This window comes from Amphibalanus amphitrite, unplaced genomic scaffold (assembly GCF_019059575.1).
Source record: "Amphibalanus amphitrite isolate SeventyFive unplaced genomic scaffold, NRLGWU_Aamphi_draft 000875F_arrow, whole genome shotgun sequence".
In the NCBI taxonomy this organism is placed as follows: Eukaryota; Metazoa; Arthropoda; class Thecostraca; order Balanomorpha; family Balanidae; genus Amphibalanus; species Amphibalanus amphitrite.
In genome coordinates this window covers 1638-18784 of record NW_024882369.1, presented here as the reverse complement: position 1 = coordinate 18784, position 17147 = coordinate 1638, and the positions used below count along the sequence as shown (strand labels likewise).

The 17147-nt window shown below is 51.0% G+C and overlaps 2 protein-coding genes across 2 annotated transcripts; both read left to right on the top strand.

Moving 5' to 3' along the window:
• On the top strand, positions 1-7734 carry LOC122367516 (GH3 domain-containing protein-like). Its single transcript, XM_043340650.1, has 3 exons — positions 1-358; positions 4512-4774; positions 5971-7734. Exons 1-3 carry the CDS (start codon positions 316-318, stop codon positions 7501-7503), a joined length of 1839 nt encoding a protein of 612 aa, XP_043196585.1. The 5' UTR covers positions 1-315; the 3' UTR covers positions 7504-7734.
• A 109-nt stretch (positions 7735-7843) lies between these two features.
• On the top strand, positions 7844-11897 carry LOC122367517 (GH3 domain-containing protein-like). The gene is made up of 4 exons (XM_043340651.1): positions 7844-8248; positions 8632-8894; positions 9146-9344; positions 10368-11897. The coding sequence occupies exons 1-4, from the start codon at positions 8206-8208 to the stop codon at positions 11699-11701; spliced, it is 1839 nt and encodes a 612-aa protein (XP_043196586.1). The 5' UTR covers positions 7844-8205; the 3' UTR covers positions 11702-11897.
• The last annotated feature ends 5250 nt before the right edge of the window (positions 11898-17147 follow it).

The following is a 17147-nucleotide window of genomic DNA, read 5'->3' as shown; positions in this document are numbered from 1 at the left end:
GATTCATTTAGTGAGTTTGTGGTGGTCCATGGTGGTCGTCTTGTCTCCATTCATCCAAGAAGTGACACTGCCCAATTTACAACTTCCAAAGCATCACCTTATAGTGCTGTCAGGCACAGAAGACCCAGACGTATCCAAGCAAAGGGCGGCAACAGAAGAAGCCGTTGATAAGGCCTTTGTATAGACGGACGGCATTCGGTCAGTGCTGGTTACCAGGCAAGACACGGGTCAGCGCCAACAGAACGTTCCTGGTTATCAGCCGGCATAAGAATAAGCAGAGCTTTGAGAAAAGGACCGAATCCTTGGAGAACGAGGATGGGAGGGTGCCTGGCAACAGTGCTGCTCTGGATCTTTTCTAGTGAGTATCGCGTGCAGCCCGCGTGCCATTTGTCTTCAGTTCATTTTCTATGTGCGTGCCTCCCAAAAAAACCAGCAGGGATGCGGAGCCGGAGCCGGAGTTGGAGCCGGAGCCGCCGGAGCCGGCATATTTTGCCCGGAGCCGGAGCCGGAGCCGGAGCCGTGAAACAATATAGCCCGGAGCCGGAGCCGGAGTCGGAGCCGCCAAAAAAGGGGGCGACTCCGGCTCCTTTTTATTTTTTGAAGAGGAAAAAATAATTGACCTAGTTCGGTTTGACAGTACAAGGCAGTAAAACATATGGTACTATTGGTCTTAAGATAAGGGCCCAGGCGACCTGTAGTTTTGATGCGGTGAATACCCTCACCCTCGCCACAACTCGAGTGGGGGTGGCGCTGGCTGGGAGGAGGGGTGCACTAGGCCCGAGTTGTGGCGAGGGTAAGGGTATTCACCGCAGTGGCCCTTATCTTGAGACCAATAGTACGTCATGGGCCATCAAGTGAATGAAAAAAGCCGAATATCCCCAGTATCCCACAGTACGCATTATGCAATCAACTTCCTGTCTGCTCCTCCCCCCCCCCCCCCCCCACGTCTAATGCATCCCCAGAACATGAGGACCGGTCATCAGGTGACGGCCATTGTTTTGAAGCCAGTGCAGTGGACTGCAACTCCCAGCACCGTCTCTTCCCTCCCCCACCCCCAATGCAGCCTAGACGGGTGTCAGCTTACGATGGTTCAGTGAACTCCGATTCGTGGCGACTGCGTTTCCAATGCCATCGCTTCCTAGTCCTTTGTTCTGCCAGTTCTCTCCGAGGTGCGTTTGCGCGGGGACGCGGTGAGCCGGTCATGGCAAAGAGTAACGCGTATTACCAATCCAATTTTTCTTCCACCCGTATTTAATTGATTGCATAGGGGATGTACTGAGTCGGAGCCGGAGCCGCCGGAGCCGGAGCCGCCGGAGCCGGATCATTTTACTCGGAGCCGGAGCCGGAGCCGGAGCCGCCATAACATTTCACCCGGAGCCGGAGCCGGAGCCGGAGCCGATTTTTTTCTCCGGAGCCGGAGCCGGAGCCGGAGCCGTCTGAAATTTCCACGGCTCCGCATCCCTGAAAAAAACCGTTTCAGAATGCTCTATAACCAGGCGGGCGGTGGGCCTCCCGGCCACCTTCCGCGCGGTGGGGGGGGGGGGCATTTTTTGCCTCCCTCCCCGTATCTCCGAAACTACTGGACGGAGCCGTAAAGTTCAAACAGTGTTCGATAGCCCTGTCAAATTTGTTGAGGGAATTACAATTTCATTGACCTCGGGGTCACCGATGACGTCACAGGTCAGGTCAAAGATAAAGTATTTCGCCGTTCACGGTTCTTCTAGGGAATCCGCTATAACATTGAGTAAAACGCATTTTGTCGAAAATCAGCGATAGGGCGTCAGTTGCCTAGTATGTACATATATTGCTATTGGAGGTCACTGATAATACCAGGTCGGGTCACAGGTCAGGTCACGAAGGGTCAGCACATGAACCCAACTTTAGGGTTGTACGATGCATGTTTTATGGCCAATGTTTCATTTCCAACTCAATGGTGCTGGTTATAAGACCATCAGGTACGGTTTAGGTCACTTTCAGGTGGAGGTCAAGTCAATGTCAGGTCAAAAAGGTCCAATTTCAAAGTTGATAGTTTTGCATAAAATGGGTATTGAATCGATGCAGCTCGTCACGGAGAGTCTAATGATGGTCTTTGTTTTGCGCTATGTGGTAAAAATTGCTAAAAATTTAGTTTGACGTCATCAACTTTGAGCAGTTTTTTTTTCGTTATAACTTGGCCAAAAAAGAGGCATCGATCTCAAATTTGGTATGTGGATAGAAGACGGTAGACGCTATTACATATACTCCGTTTTTTTTTCTGGAAATTCAAAGAAACTTTTTGGATTTTTTGCCTATTATACTCAAAAAAATACTTTTTATTTTTTTGGGGTCAAAATCCATAATTTCAAAAATCCGAGATAGCAGTTTTGTAGCCCTGTTAATTCTACATCTGTTATGTTATAAACATTTGTCTGTATCTCTAAAGCCGTAGGCCTGCCAGCTCTTCCCGCGAAATCAAAAATCCGAAATAGCAGTTTTGTAGCCCTGTTAATTCTACACCTGCTAGGTTAAAAACACTTGTCTGTATCTCTAAAGCCGTAGGCATGACAGCTCTTCCCGCGAAACCTTTTTTGGGTCGAAAATGGCAGAAATGAGGACACTCCGACGTCATTAGCGGCCGACGTATCAAAGCCTTTGGAACCACTTTTGGTCACAATGTGTGAAAGCTATTCACGGGAGGGTAGGTACTGAAAGTTTGGTGACGATCGGCGCAGCTGTCCTGGAGATATATCGAAAAAAAAAACTAAAGAGGGGGCAGAAAAATACCCCCCCCCCCACCGCCTGGAAGGATAAGGCAGGGGCGGATCCAGGAATTTTCGGGAGGGGGGGGGGGCGGCAAGTTGAAATAGGGGCGACCTGGCAATCCGGGGGCGCCAAACCGTCGTCAAAATCGAGAGTTTAAAACCCACGCCGTGCGTTGTCACGTCCCCCTAGGTTTTTCGCAAATATCTTTAAGACGGCTGCGCGCAGCGCCGCCGTTTTGAAGATATTTACGCCCAACCTCTGCTTGGATCGCCCATCCGTCATGGGGAGGCTCACTTTGCTGAAGTCGCCTCATTTCTTCTAAGAACGACCAATTTGCTGTAGGCGGCCCACTTATCTGGGACGCCCATTTTTTTTTGCTAGAAATGCCCCTCTTCTTCTTGATGCGTCCCGCTTCTACTGGGAGTGCACCTTTTCTGTTAGGGCACGCCTTTGCTGCTGGGGAGTCCCCTTTTCTACTGTGAATGGGGCGGCCCTTTCCTGTTCTGCGACCCCAAATTCTGCTGGGGGTGCCCCATTTCTGCCCAACTTTTGCTGGGGTGCCCCTCTCCTGCAGGGGCACTTATCTTTTGCTAGAGACGCCTCTTCGGGGGGCGCCCTTCCACTGCGGGGGACGTCTCTCTCCTGCCAGAGGCATCCCTTTTCTTCTTATGGGGCTCCTCTTTTTGCTTGGGCGCCCCTCTTCTGCTCGGAGCGGGGCACCACTCTCCTTTTACTGGGGCACAGCCCCTCTGCTGGGGTTGCCCTTCCGCTGCCTCAGGGGCGCCCCTCTTGTGCAGAATATACTCCTTTTCTTCTTGTAATGAGGCACCCCTCTTCTACCGGGGGCGCCCATCTGCTGCTGGGGCGTCTGTCTTCTGACGGATATTGTCAATGGGGCACCCCTATCCTGCTTGGCGAGCCCAACCTCTGCTGAAGGCTCCCCATCTCTGATCAACCTTTGCTGTGGCGCCTCTCTTCTGCTGGGGCGCCCCTCTTCTGCTGAGGGCGCCCCTCTCCTGCAGGGGGCTCCTCTCTTCTGCTGGGGCGCCCCCCTACGCTGGGGCGCCCGTCTCCTGCTGGAGGCTCCTTTCTCCTGCTGGGCCCCCTCCGCTGCCGGGGGCGCCCCTTTTCTGCCAGTGGCACCCATTTTTTATTATGGGGCTTCTCTTTTTCTTTGTTGGGGCGCCTATCTGCGGTTAGGGCGCCCCTCTTCTTCTTGGAATGGGGGCGCCTCTCTACTTTTGCTGGGGCGTCGCTCCTCTTCAGGGGGACACCTCTCCTGCCAGGAGTGCCCCTCTTGAACAGAAGGCATCTTTTTATTCTTGTAATAAGACGCCCCTCTTCTGCTGGGGGCGCCCATCTGCTTCTGGGGCGACTCTGATCTGCTGGGAATGGGCAATTGGGCGTCGCTCTCCTGCTTGGTGAGCCCAACTTCTGCTGGAGGCGCCCTATTTCTGCTCAACCTTTGCTGTGTCGCCTCTGTTTTGCTCGGGGCGCCCTCTCTGCCGCGGGCTATGGGCGCCTTTTTCGGATGTCGGGGGGGGGGGGCGGCCGCCCCCGTCGCCCCCCTGGATCCGCGCCTGGGATAAGGCAATGTAAAGCATGCCTGTAATAAGTAGGGACTTAGGTGTAACAATTCACATTTGTTTTAAGGAGATGACTTCATCCCGCGAGGGTCAACGTTTCAGTTTTACCTTTTATATCGTGATTTGTCGCAAAAAAAAAAAATATGGTAAAGGCAGGTTAACACCGGCCTTTTGTCTTCCCAGTCGTCGTGGCGCTGTTGGTGGCGGTAGCAGTCGACCTGGCTCTGCTGCCTCGATCACGCTTTCACACCTGGCGCTCCCTGGTTCTGATGTACCTGGTGCGTCGCTACTGCCAACTGGTGGGCTGGTACAACTGGAGGAAAGTCAGCGCCAAGTACTCGGACCTTCGCGGCGCACAGGAGCGATTCGTTCTGAAAGTCGTGAAGACCCATGCCGACAGTGACTATGGACGACACCACAGCTTTGCAGATATTCGCTCTCTGGAGGTTTGTACTACTCGATTTCGCGTCTTACCTAGCGTATGTAATCCATCATCAAACCAGCAAATATTTTTGGATATTGATCATGCAACGCACCCTGTCAAACAACCACGAATCCAGAGCTGAAGTACAACAATATGGTAGAAAATAAAAATGCATTTTAGCCAATGCGTTTTGTAATTCCCAAAACTGATTGTCTATTCGTGTGCCGTAACATATATCCAGGGGCGCGGGAACTACTTTCCGACTGGGGGGGGGGGGCACACCATAATAGAGATCAACCTAGGGTACCCCCAAATCTAGTTTTCTCACCGGTTTTAGGCCACTTATTTTTCACCCCTCGGCTTTTTCAACAAAAAAAGAAAACATTTGCAAAAAAAGTGTGATATTCCGTCTCAAAGCTGTGGGGGCACCGCCCCCACGGCCCCAGAGTTGGGGGGCAAGCTACCCCCACTGCCCCCCCCCCCCGGCTCCCGCGCCTATGCATATATCGATATCTTCTAGCTCACACAAGAGCGACTGAGAAGTCGTATCTTAAATCACGAAATTAGTTTTTTGTAATAGGTTTATGATTTTTTTATGCTTAAAATTGATCGGCAAAGACATTTTTATAAAAAAATAATTATATGATATATTTTAATATAGGAAGAACTTGTAAGTTTTAAAACAGGGAAATGGTCCCTGCGAGGCACACATTCCTCAGCAAGGCACCTTTTTTCGGGACGAAATGGAATATCATTGCCTAGGGTGATCATTGGGCCGTAAAAGCTCCTGATTTGCACTTGTCTCAGCTCAAGCTATACGGAACTGCTATTCCAGTTCAAAACCCCATGTTAAAAGTGAACCATTTCCTTTAAGAACGACTGCAGTAGGATCTTCGGAAGAGTATTGTAACATACAGGTAGCAACACATTACACATCTCATTGTACGCTAAGTTTTTTTTTTCTTAAGCGAGATCCTTGATGTAAGATCAGTTATTGCCAACGGCGCCAGCTCAGGGCAAAGGTCAAGCGTCGCATGCTTCGAGCACCGTTCACGATAACCTGTGCCCTGTAACCTTTGGGCATACTTGATAACCTGTAGCTTTACACTTAACACTTGAAAATGGCACAAACCTCACAGTCACGTTACAATTAATTGTACCGAGAATTGAAGCACAGTGTACACTGTAGCGCTAATTTTAGCCTGGTTTGTCTTTCAGGATTTCCGCCGTCTACACCCGGTTACCGACTACAGTCATTACAAGTCTTACATTGAACGTGCAATGCAAGGAGACGTGCGAGCCCTCTTCGGTCCGGGCCAGGAGCTTGCCATGTTCTACTGTTCCTCTGGGACCACCGGCGTCAGCAAGTACATCCCCATGACGAAGGCCGGTTTCAAAGAGCAATACCTGAAAGTAGTGGGCTGCGTTTATGGCTTCATCGGCAAGTACTACTTCCCTCGAAACTTGTACAAGGTGGCGATTTTCCCATGTGCGCCTCGCTGGAGATACACATCAACAGGTGTGAAGATCGGACCAAGCTCAGCGCACCAGCTATCAAGTGAGGTACTCGTCTGCCAGTATACAGTGCCTCTTGAGGCCAACATCATCAGGAAGGAGGCAGAGGCGATGCACGTAGCATTCGTGCTCGCTCTCAGGGATCGCGATGTCTATTTCTGGGAGGCAGGATTCGCCTTTAGTCTGTGGAACCAGCTGCAATTTTTGGAGCGCAACTGGCCTGTTATTGTCAATGACATCCGGTGTGGCAAACTCAGTCCGGCTCTGGATATCACTGAAGAGCAGCGAAAGGCAATCGACTCCCTCCTCAGCCCCGACACCGAAAGGGCCGCTGAGTTGCAGAAGGAGTTCGAACGAGGCTTTGACGGAATCGTGCCAAGGGTTCTCCCTAACGTCCACATGGTGACTGCCCTGTCCTCTGGGACTTCGATGGCTGTGTACAGCGAAAGGTGCAAAAAGTACCTTGGACACCTGCACATCGCTTCCGCCGTGTACGCTGCCTCAGAGGGCGTCATTGGCGTGAATGTCAACGAGCCCGGAAAACAGCCAGAGTATGCCCTAGCACCTGAGGCAAACTTCGTGGAGTTCCTGCCTGTGGACGAGTCTGGGGAGGCGGAGGAGGGCGCGACTCCACTGCTGGCCTCAGAGGTCAAGATGGACCAGCTGTACGAGGTGGTGCTGACCAACGCCACCGGTCTGTACCGTTACCGGATGGGGGACGTGGTGCGCGTGGTCGGCTCCTACCACGGCACGCCCACCGTCGACTTCCAGTTCCGCGCCAAACAGATGCTCAACGTGCACATGGAGAAGGTGTCGGAGGCGGCGTTCACGGGCGCGCTGCGACGGGCCGTCGACGGCTGGCCGGACCACCAGCTGGTGGACTTCACCACTGCTGAGAGCGTGCTGGACCCAGCCGCCGCCAGCGGTCGGTCGGCCGACTCGGCTGGCTCGCCTCCCTACTATCTGGTGCTGCTCGAGCTCTCCGGACCCTTGCTGCCATCACAGCAAACTGCCGACATCGACGCCACCCTGCAGCAAGAGCACTTTGTGTACCGGTCGTTCCGCGTCAAGTCCTCGATTGGTCCGATGAGGGTGGTGCGTGTTCAGCCGGGCACTTTTGCTGCCTATCGTCAGCACGTCTTTGATACTACTCAGACCACCATGCATCAATTCAAGCAGCCTCGTGTTCTGCGGACAAAGGAGCAAGTTCAGTTCTTCTTGGATAGAGAGTTTTAGGTGCCGTTCCATCTACGCCTAGTCATTTTAGTTACTCGTAATGCTGTTGATATTTTACTTTGACTCCGCTTGGCTATACACATTTGCTGATTGGCCTATCTTCAGCTAGGTAGGTACTGATGAATGTCTTGCTAATGCATAAATGGCACGGTGGTGATTTGGATGCTTGCGGGATGCATCAGCTGCTTATGCATTTCGCGTATGTGCCGCAATACACGTTTCACTGAGCTCTGTGTTCTTTGAGAATGGACGATTTGAGAACATTACACAGGGTCCCACTAATGCTATCTTGGCAGTCGCTGCTCTAACCAATACTCGGCCCTCTATCTGCTCTCGAAGCGAGATAAGCGACAAGCTATCAGTCGCTGCCCTGTATTTAGATAATGTAGCGATGTTCGCTTATTCGATTCGTTTAGTGAGTCCTCGGTGGCCGTAGTGATTGTTCAGTCTCCAATGATCCGCTCAGTAAAACTGCCAAATCGTGACAGTTAAGTAGTGTCTTTTTACCATACAAAGCACTCCTTAGCCAAACATCAGTTGTCGCTTGTCAAAAGCTTTTGATGGGTGGTATTCGGTCAGCGCAGGTTACCTGGTAACGCACAGGCCCGTGACAACAGAGCGCCTCAGGACCTGGCAGCTGACATTGGAATGGGTGCAGCATCACAGCTTTGAGATAAAAGAGCGAATCTTTGAAGAACAAGAATGGGAGGGTGCCTGGCAACAGTGATGTTTTGGCTGTTTTCCGGTGAGTACCCGAGAGTGCAAGAGCCACTTCAACAGTAATGCTCATGCTCGTTTACTTGCAGACCTGCAGAAGTGCAAATCTAGCCCACTGCCTACATAAAAGAGATACATTCGATTCGAATGACGCTTATACAATTCGAAGTACGCTTATAGGTACTTAATCAGTGTAATCGTTCGGTGCTGATTTTCCTTTCTAAACGTTTCAAGGAGATGGCTCCAATAATAAAACAAGAACATCAGCCTAAAGTAAGCCAAGAAAACCCAAACGATTGTATGATTTGTTGGTTCAAAGTTTTTGGCATTCATTGGGCTTCCGCTTTGTCACAAAAAGTATCACAGCAGCGGACAATGCATGGTTAAGACCAGTGCCTTTTGTGTCTCCAGGCGTCGTGGCGCTGTTAATGACAGTAGCAGTCGACCTGGCTCTGCTGCCTCGATCACGCTTTCACACCTGGCGCTCCCTGGCTCTGATGTACCTGGTGCGTCGCTACTGCCAACTGGTGGGCTGGTACAACTGGATGAAAGTCAGCGCCAAGTACTCGGACCTTCGTGGCGCACAGGAGCGATTCGTTCTGAAAGTCGTGAAGACCCACGCCGATAGTGAATACGGACGACATCACAGCTTTGCAGATATTCGCTCACTCGAGGTATGTATACTAAACGATTACCTATGCTTCTCATGATGCCTACGAACTCCAGAATCAAATAACCCATGTCGGGACGCTAGTTACGTCGAAGAACATCATGGAAAGCCATAATCCATAGGTAAACCAAACCAACAAGATCATTTGCTCTAGAGAGACCAACCGATATGATATCATGGGAGGAACGCAGCTGAGCCAACACCCGCCCATTATGCTATTTAGGCGGGTTTCTTATTCCGTCTTCTTATTTTCAGGACTTCCGCCGTCTACACCCGGTTACCGACTACAGTCATTACAAGTCTTACATTGAACGTGCAATGCAAGGAGACGTGCGAGCCCTCTTCGGTCCGGGCCAGGAGCTTGCCATGTTCTGCTGTTCCTCTGGGACCACCGGTGTCAGCAAGTACATCCCGATGACGAAAACAGGTTTCAAAGAGCAATACCTGAAAGTAGGGGAGAGCGGGGCCAGTTGAAACACGGGGTCAGATGAAACATGGCTTTATTTTCAACAGTATGCAACATATGGCGTTGCCGACACCACTGCGCATCCGCGCTCGACCACTTCCTTTGTCAACGGCGTTTGAGCAGCAAACGGACGGTAATTTTGATTTGACACTTGTTTTTGTGTTTTTGAGGGGCGTTTGGGATAAATCGTTTTTATGAATATTTTGTGATATCTCATATACCTTTGTTTGCTGAAAGAAGAACTCCTGGCTCCGGAATAACACCTTATTTGGCCCTTCATTCAGCATGATGCCGTCCCTCCAGCTCGTTTGACAAGTGCTTTACGGCGCGTGCGAGATGGCGGGAGCGTATGGGGTCAATTGAAACGCTTCTCTGAGGGTCAGTTGAAACAGGGCCACAGGCCGTTTCAATGGACCCCGGTGACCTTTGCAATGGTTATTGATCAGGGACTGTAAACATTAAAGGAAATAGTCCACCTTTGAAATGAGCTTTTAAACTGAAATAGTAGTTTAATAGAGCTCAATTTTTGACCCCTTTTTCTCCAGCCTTTTGCTTGAAAGCACACTATAGCCTGAGATATTTCTCATTTTCCTCATCCACCCATTTTACCATAGTCTGTGTACTTTATGTCACCTATTATGAGGAACTTTGCACTTTTAGCTTTCCAACGACCTATTGAATGTAGCATTTGGAAAAGTAAACCGGACAAAATATCTCCTTAAGAAAGTGGCCTTAAAGAGGAAAACATCCCATTGTTAAGGATAGGTGCAATTGACCCCATGGGCTGGTTCAATTGACCCTCGCATCGGGGTCATTTGAAACGGGCGTAGAGCTGTTTTAAAAGCATGCGTTTGGCAGCAAAAGATGTTTGAAAAATAATTTTACATATCTTAAAATAAAGCCAAAAGAGCATATTTTTCATGGCATTGTGCATTTTTCGATATGACAACTAGATCTCGCTGTGCATGTCAATATATAAAAAGTGGTTCAACTGGCCCCGCTCTCCCCTAGTGGGCTGTATGTACGGCTTCATCGGCAAGTACTACTTTCCCTGGAACTTGTACAAAGTGGCGACTTTCCCATGCGCGCCTCGATGGAGGTACACGTCAACGGGTGTGAAAATCGGACCAAGTTCGGCACACCGGCTCACCAGTAAAGTACTCTCTTCTCAGTATACAATGCCTGTTGAGACCAACATCATCAGGAAGGAGGCAGAGGCGATGCATGTGGCATTCGTGCTCGCCCTCAGGGATCGCGATGTCTATTTCTGGGAGGCGGGATTCTCATTCAGTCTGTGGAACCAGCTGCAATTTTTGGAGCGAAACTGGCCTGTTATTGTCAATGACGTCCGGTGTGGCAGACTCAGTCCGGCACTGGATATCACTGAAGAGCAGCGAAAGGCAATCGACTCCCTCCTCAGCCCCGACTCCGAAAGGGCCGCTGAGTTGCAGAAGGAGTTCGAACGAGGCTTTGACGGAATCGTGCCAAGGGTTCTCCCTAACGTGCATATGGTAATGGCCCTGTCCTCCGGAACTTCGATGGCTGTGTACAGTGAAAGGTGCAAAAAGTACCTTGGACACTTGCACATTGCCTCTGCAGTATATGGTGCCTCCGAAGGTGCCATTGGCGTCAATGTCAACGAGCCCGGAAAGCAGCCGGAGTATGCCCTAGTGCCTGAAGCAGACTTCGTGGAGTTCCTGCCTGTGGACGAGTCTGGGGAGGCGGAGGAGGGCGCCACTCCACTGCTGGCATCAGAGGTCAAGATGGACAAGCTGTACGAGGTGGTGCTGACCAACGCCACCGGTCTGTACCGGTACCGGATGGGGGACGTGGTGCGCGTGGTCGGCTCCTACCACGGCACGCCCACCGTCGACTTCCAGTTCCGCGCCAAACAGATGCTCAACGTGCACATGGAGAAAGTGTCGGAGGCGGCGTTCACGGGCGCGCTGCGACGGGCCGTCGACGGGTGGCCGGACCACCAGCTGGTGGACTTCACCACTGCTGAGAGCGTGCTGGATCCAGTCGCTGCCGACGGTCGGTCGGCCGACTTGGCTGGCTCGCCTCCCTACTATCTGGTGCTGCTCGAGCTCTCCGGACCCTCGCTGCCATCACAGCGAATTGATGACATCGACGCCACCCTGCAGCTAGAGCACTTTGTGTACCGGTCGTTCCGCGTCAAGTCCTCGATTGGTCCGATGAGGGTGGTGCGTGTTCAGCCGGGTACTTTTGCTGCCTATCGTCAACACGTCTTTGATACCACTCAGACCACTATGAATCAGTTCAAGCAGCCTCGAGTTCTTCGGACGGAGGAGCAAGTCAAGTTCTTCTTGGACAGAGAACTGTAGGTTTTGCATCAGTCACAACTAGTTATTCTAGAATCAAGTTTCGTAGCAAGTAGGTATCTGCTATGAAGTGAATGCGCAGTACCTAATTTCATTCCATCTCAAGCAAGAAGAAATTAAATAACATTTGCTTTGATATCTCCCTATACATGCAGACTGCAGTGATGACATATGTAGCCGACAGTTCCCACTGTGCAATGACTAATAAAGCGCATGGAATGTTTACCCGGTTTGTGTTGCCTTTGACGATGATCCCTTGAGTTGAAGTGGGAGGACGGCATCCGCTAATCCTTGTTTGACACTATTTTGCGCGTCTGAAAAGAATCAGAACTTTTATACGCCCTGCAGTGTTTTTTTAGCCATCCAAAAGTCGCCTGATATTTTAAGCAGTGGCAGTGTTGCACTCCAAGATAATGTCGCATACCCCATGTCATGGCCTAGTACCTAGGATTTGGCCAAGGGGGAGGAATCCCGTGGGCCTCCATTCTACAGAGGGCCTCCTCTACAGGGGCCTCCTCTACTGGGGCCTCCTCTACAGAAGGGCCTCCTCTCTACAGAGGGCCTCCTACCTACAGAGGGCTTCCTCTCTACTGAGGAGTCAGAGAGGCCCTAGCGGTCGGACGTAAACACTAACGGTTATTCACAGGAGCCCCAGGTAGTAAAAAGAACCCTAGCTGTCAGGCTGGCCAGAGGGCCCTGAATGTCTTGACGTGATTTTTGGGATTCCCGTGAATTTCGTCCACCCGCGACTTGATTTTGGCTAACGTGGGCCTTCGGCTCACGGGGCCCTGATCCCATCCGGGGGCCCTGAAAACCCGAAGGGGGGGGGGCGTCTACCCTCCCCTTGAGTACGTCCCTGGTCCTGGCAAATGTCACGTTACCGAAACGCTGTGCGCCGCACCATCTTTGTGGAATGCTAAGTAGTTACTAGTTACACAGTGTCATCACATCGCGAGCGCCATTAAAACGCTGCGCTAAGGGAGCCCACATGTCTGCAATATAGGGCTAACAAACAATTTTCAGCCTAGGCCTGAATTTTTACTTGACACTGAATTCTGCTACATCCATGTTAGCAGGACACGAGATGCAGTGTGCGATGAATAAGCATCGCTCCAGCGTCATACCGAGAGCATCTCACTGTAAGGCTCTCCCTCCCCAAGCCCCCTCTCTGCTAGACCCCTCAACCCCGAGCCCCCTCTCACACACACATACAGCGCAGCGCCTATCTCCTCGCTTCATCTCACATCGCTTGCCGCGGCGAGGAACACAACACGGGCCGCCGTCCCGCAGGAAGCGGCCTGTCTCCCGGTCGGCGGACTCCCCGGCTCCCGCGGTCGGCCGAACAAAACCCCGGCAGTCGCCGCCGCCGTCGCCGCCGCCGCTGTCGCCGTCGCCCCCTTTCGTCCCGTCCATCTGTGATTGATATTCCTAATATCAGAGTTTGTGCCGCGCCGCACTGCCTGCTTTCCTTTGAAGAGTATGCGCGGGGCCCGGCCGGCACGCGCCAGCCCCCCGCTCCCCACGCGTCAGCCCCCCTCCTGTCATGAACAAATATTTGATAATAAAGAGCAATTTAAGCGTGAAGCTATCACGTCAGCAGTTGATTTCCTAAACAAAGGAAGATGATAAGCCGATGGTCATGCCATAATCGGCTCACACTACTCGGAAATGGATTCTAAGAGCGTGCTGGGGCTCAGAGGCTGGAGAGTATCCCTTTCGATGGTCCATTACAGCCGCTGGCCGTACGGGACGAATTGATCCAAACATGTAAATTTGCGCCGGCCGGACCTGAGCGGAGGGCTTGTGTGCAGTGCGGAGTCATCGCGGCAGGGATTGTGCCCGCTCCGGGGCTGCTGGAGCTCACGGGGCATTATTGATGAGCCGCGAGAGACGATGGTCGGCTTACGGCATTAGTCGGGAGCTTGGCTCAGAGCGGCTGCTGGCTCGGCAGCGTGCCGCGCACAGGCGCTGACAGCAGGGGGTGACCGGCGCCAGGGACCAGGGCAGAGGAAGTGGAGATCTGACAAAGAAAGGCTTAAAAGCCGATCGCCACGCTCGCATTTCCCCCAGGGCAGTAATCGGTGACTCTTGAAAACCGTCGCGCTCGACATAAATCCTTGGATGACAGTAGTCTACAGCGATGATGATTTGCTTGCTGATCGCATGGAAGAAAATAATGTTTTTAGACGTTCACATTTTCTTGACACTAGCAGTAAAATGAATGAATGAATGAATGAATGAATGAATGAATGACTGAATGAATGAATGAAATTAGACAAATGACAAGCATTGCCTGCAGCTCCTAGCTTAATAACAAGCTTTGGTTTTTAATAGAACCATTTTGTGCCCCAATTTTCTCGGAATATGGCAGCTGCTCCGTCCAGTCGAAGATCTGTTTCACGTCACTCTGCAGAATATCGCTCCCGAGGCGCCAGTCTCGAGCCAGGCAGGCGATCATCTAGTCGCTCCTAACGTGGAATACCAATCAGCCGAGGGCGGCCTGCCCCGGCTAACTTTCCGCGCCCAGTCGCGGTCTATGGTCTCCAATCAATGGCTCGGCCCCACTGCTGAGCAGCCGCACGTCTCGGCGGCGCCAATATCGCACCCTGCCGCCCATTCTGCGGAACGATTCCGCATAGTTGGGAGCCGGCGCAGGCTGATGGGATTGACCTGCAGATTGATGTTAGGTCACCGCGAGTGACTCGATCCTCTCGTCCGCATATTCCCGTCTCCCTTCTGTCTCTCCCGGTAGGTACGTATACCCTCTGTCTATTCTCTTGTCTACATTTTTCATTGATTTCCTTTTCCAGCAGTATGCGCTGAGCGAGCAGGCTTGTTGACGGGAACTATTCATACAGCCATCACAGGAAAGGGCCGAAAGTAATATCCACGGCTGTTGTGACACCTGCTACTCAGACCTATTCTTCGCCCACCTAGCCATGCTGTCAGCGTCTGCCCAGTGCCCAGCGATCATAGATTAAAGGGACAGTATCACCATTTTGATGAAATTTGACATTGCATAGGCCCCACCTTTCTGGTCCGGGAACTGAAGACCGATCCTCGAAGCTCCACACCGTTATCCCGCTATCGCCGCTCAAAGTACGAAAGGTGTACTACACTTTGAATCGTGCTTCACTACCTTCACTGTTTAAATGTTTACGCCGTTTTGAATTGACCGCCAGTAATAAAACTTTTACCCTGGTCATTTCATCAAATTTTATAAAGCCAAAACGTTTTTCGCACTTATTCATCACCGTTAAATTCATTAAATAGTCGTAGGCAATTTCCGCTGTTTCCTTCGGATTCTAGCGGCTCAACAAAGGAATTCCTCCAGCTTGAATCACAATCTCCCTCCAATGTATAACGTTTATCACGTGATTGTCACGTGATATTTTCTCCCATTGTCAATTGTCACGTCCAGTTGTCACTCCCTCCAATTGTCACGTTATATTTTTATAGGCAATACCTAAGGCTACCTCTCCCTAAGGACAACTCAATCAGAAGAACGACCGCGTAAGCGTAGCGTCAATAATGTATTATCTGCGCCAGTTCTGTAGTAATTTTGCATGCTTCCAAACTGGCGGCCATGCTTGTATAGTGGTGGTTCGCTCATGAAAATGAATCATGAAAATGAAATGTGGTTGCAATATTTTTCACCGAGTTCGGTCCTCAAACTATGTTTTTCTGATTCAGAAAAATAAGAAATGCTAGTAAAAAAAAAAATCAGCTCCATGCATGGATTTTTTTTTCGATGATACTGTCCCTTTAATTATAGATATCAGCCGTACCAAATTATACCGAAGATAAGTTTCAAGCCCCTTCACCCAGCATCAAAGATCTCAATGACATCAACTTCACCCTCCGCATACGCTTCTCGTGTCCCTGCTCTTGTTTTGCCTGTTTAGGATGTATCATTACAAATTGATGTACTCGTCTGCCCGGGAGAGTTTCCTGTGGGACCTCGTTGTGTCTGTTTGTGCGTGCCGGAGTGCTGCTGCCCGGCAGAGCCATCCCAGCCGTGGAGGGCGCGCTGCCAGCCCTTGTTTTCATCTCGTATCGCAGCGCCTCCCCTCGGGATGGGCTGGGACCGTCCCGGTCTCGGGCCAGTTACTGTCATAGAATACTAGGCAGCAGGCTCCCGTATAAATAGACCGATTGAGAGGCATGACGCTGTATGGCGGGATGTATGTTCAACCGATCAGGCCTCAGAATAAAAATGGCTAATAACTCTGGAATTTATGATTAAACATCGAATGCATGCAACATTTAACGTTCCGAGAATCCCTAAACTGCGACAAAATGGAAAAATGTTTAGTAGGAGACCCATGCATGCCTGAATATAAAATCAGCGAATAGACATTTCACTACTAAAAATGCTGTTTTGATACAGATTTACATATTTGGCTTCTCGCCACTGCACCAATGCATACCGTTCGGTCCGTCTAGGCAATTAGCGTGGTTGCGGATATAATTCAAGACCCATAGTAATCACCAGCGAGCAGTGGCAATCGCTGCAACTTTACGCTGTCAGCGCTGGTTATGATTTGTATATCTAACAATGGGCATAAAAAATGTGTCTAACGGCGTCGACAGCGACAAATTACAAGCATTTTCCAAAAGACGTGCTCCATTTGCTAGCATTTCTCGCTGCATTGCGGCATGCAACTGGTCTAGCTATCTTCTGTTAGACTAGAGCCATCTGATCTCGCGGCATTCTATCGTTGGAGCACTGGTTACACGGGATCAACTGTAGGCATGTTCCTCGCTATGTTTACTCGCGACTCGCTTATTCAGTTCTATCTTGTCATCAAACACTGCAGTGTTGATACTGTCAGGGCAGATGCTGCTACCGGGGTGGAGGGGAGCTGCGCTGCTTAGTAGGTAAGTGCCATCTGCACGAGGGGGAAGGGGTGGAATGGTGGAGGAACGGTGGAATCATGCGATATCAGGGAAAGAGAAACGCAAATGAAATAGGCAGGGATGAAATAGAGGCAGAGATAGAGGAAGGGAGAGAGAGAGAGAGAGAGAGAGAGAGAGAGAGAGAGAGAGAGAGAGAGAGAGAGAGAGAGAGAGAGAGAGAGAGAGAGAGAGAGAGAGAGAGAGAGAGAGAGAGAGAGGCGGGGTAGGGCGAGAGAGAGGAGGAAAAATGGTGGAATACCGGAATGACCGTTTGGCTAGAAGCTGGAGCGTTCAGGACAGCATTGTTGGCCCGAATTTCAAACTGAGGCCATTGTTCCGTTTTAATTAGCCCTCCGTGGGGATATCCGCCTTCGGTATAAGGTGCTCTGGTTCATACCCTGACTGTGGTTCAGTTATGGTCTAGGGGGATCGCACCGCTCACGGAATTCCAGGCCACCCTAGTGCGCTATGCTAATGACCGAAATTATGCTAAACGGGAGCGATAATGAGTGCACTGGTGCACTGAGGTGCGGTCGGCGATAGGACGTTC

What these genes read in the sequence shown, in the direction of transcription:
- LOC122367517 (XM_043340651.1), top strand. Translation starts at nt 8,206, where the DNA reads ATGGGAGGGTGCCTGGCAACAGTGATGTTTTGGCTGTTTTCCG. An exon ending in CAGATATTCGCTCACTCGAG is followed by an intron (nt 8,895 to 9,145) that starts GTATGTATACTA and finishes TCTTATTTTCAG; the next exon opens with GACTTCCGCCGTCTACACCC. An exon ending in AGAGCAATACCTGAAAGTAG is followed by an intron (nt 9,345 to 10,367) that starts GGGAGAGCGGGG and finishes GCTCTCCCCTAG; the next exon opens with TGGGCTGTATGTACGGCTTC.
- LOC122367516 (XM_043340650.1), top strand. Translation starts at nt 316, where the DNA reads ATGGGAGGGTGCCTGGCAACAGTGCTGCTCTGGATCTTTTCTA. An exon ending in GCTGCTCTGGATCTTTTCTA is followed by an intron (nt 359 to 4,511) that starts GTGAGTATCGCG and finishes TTGTCTTCCCAG; the next exon opens with TCGTCGTGGCGCTGTTGGTG. An exon ending in CAGATATTCGCTCTCTGGAG is followed by an intron (nt 4,775 to 5,970) that starts GTTTGTACTACT and finishes TTTGTCTTTCAG; the next exon opens with GATTTCCGCCGTCTACACCC.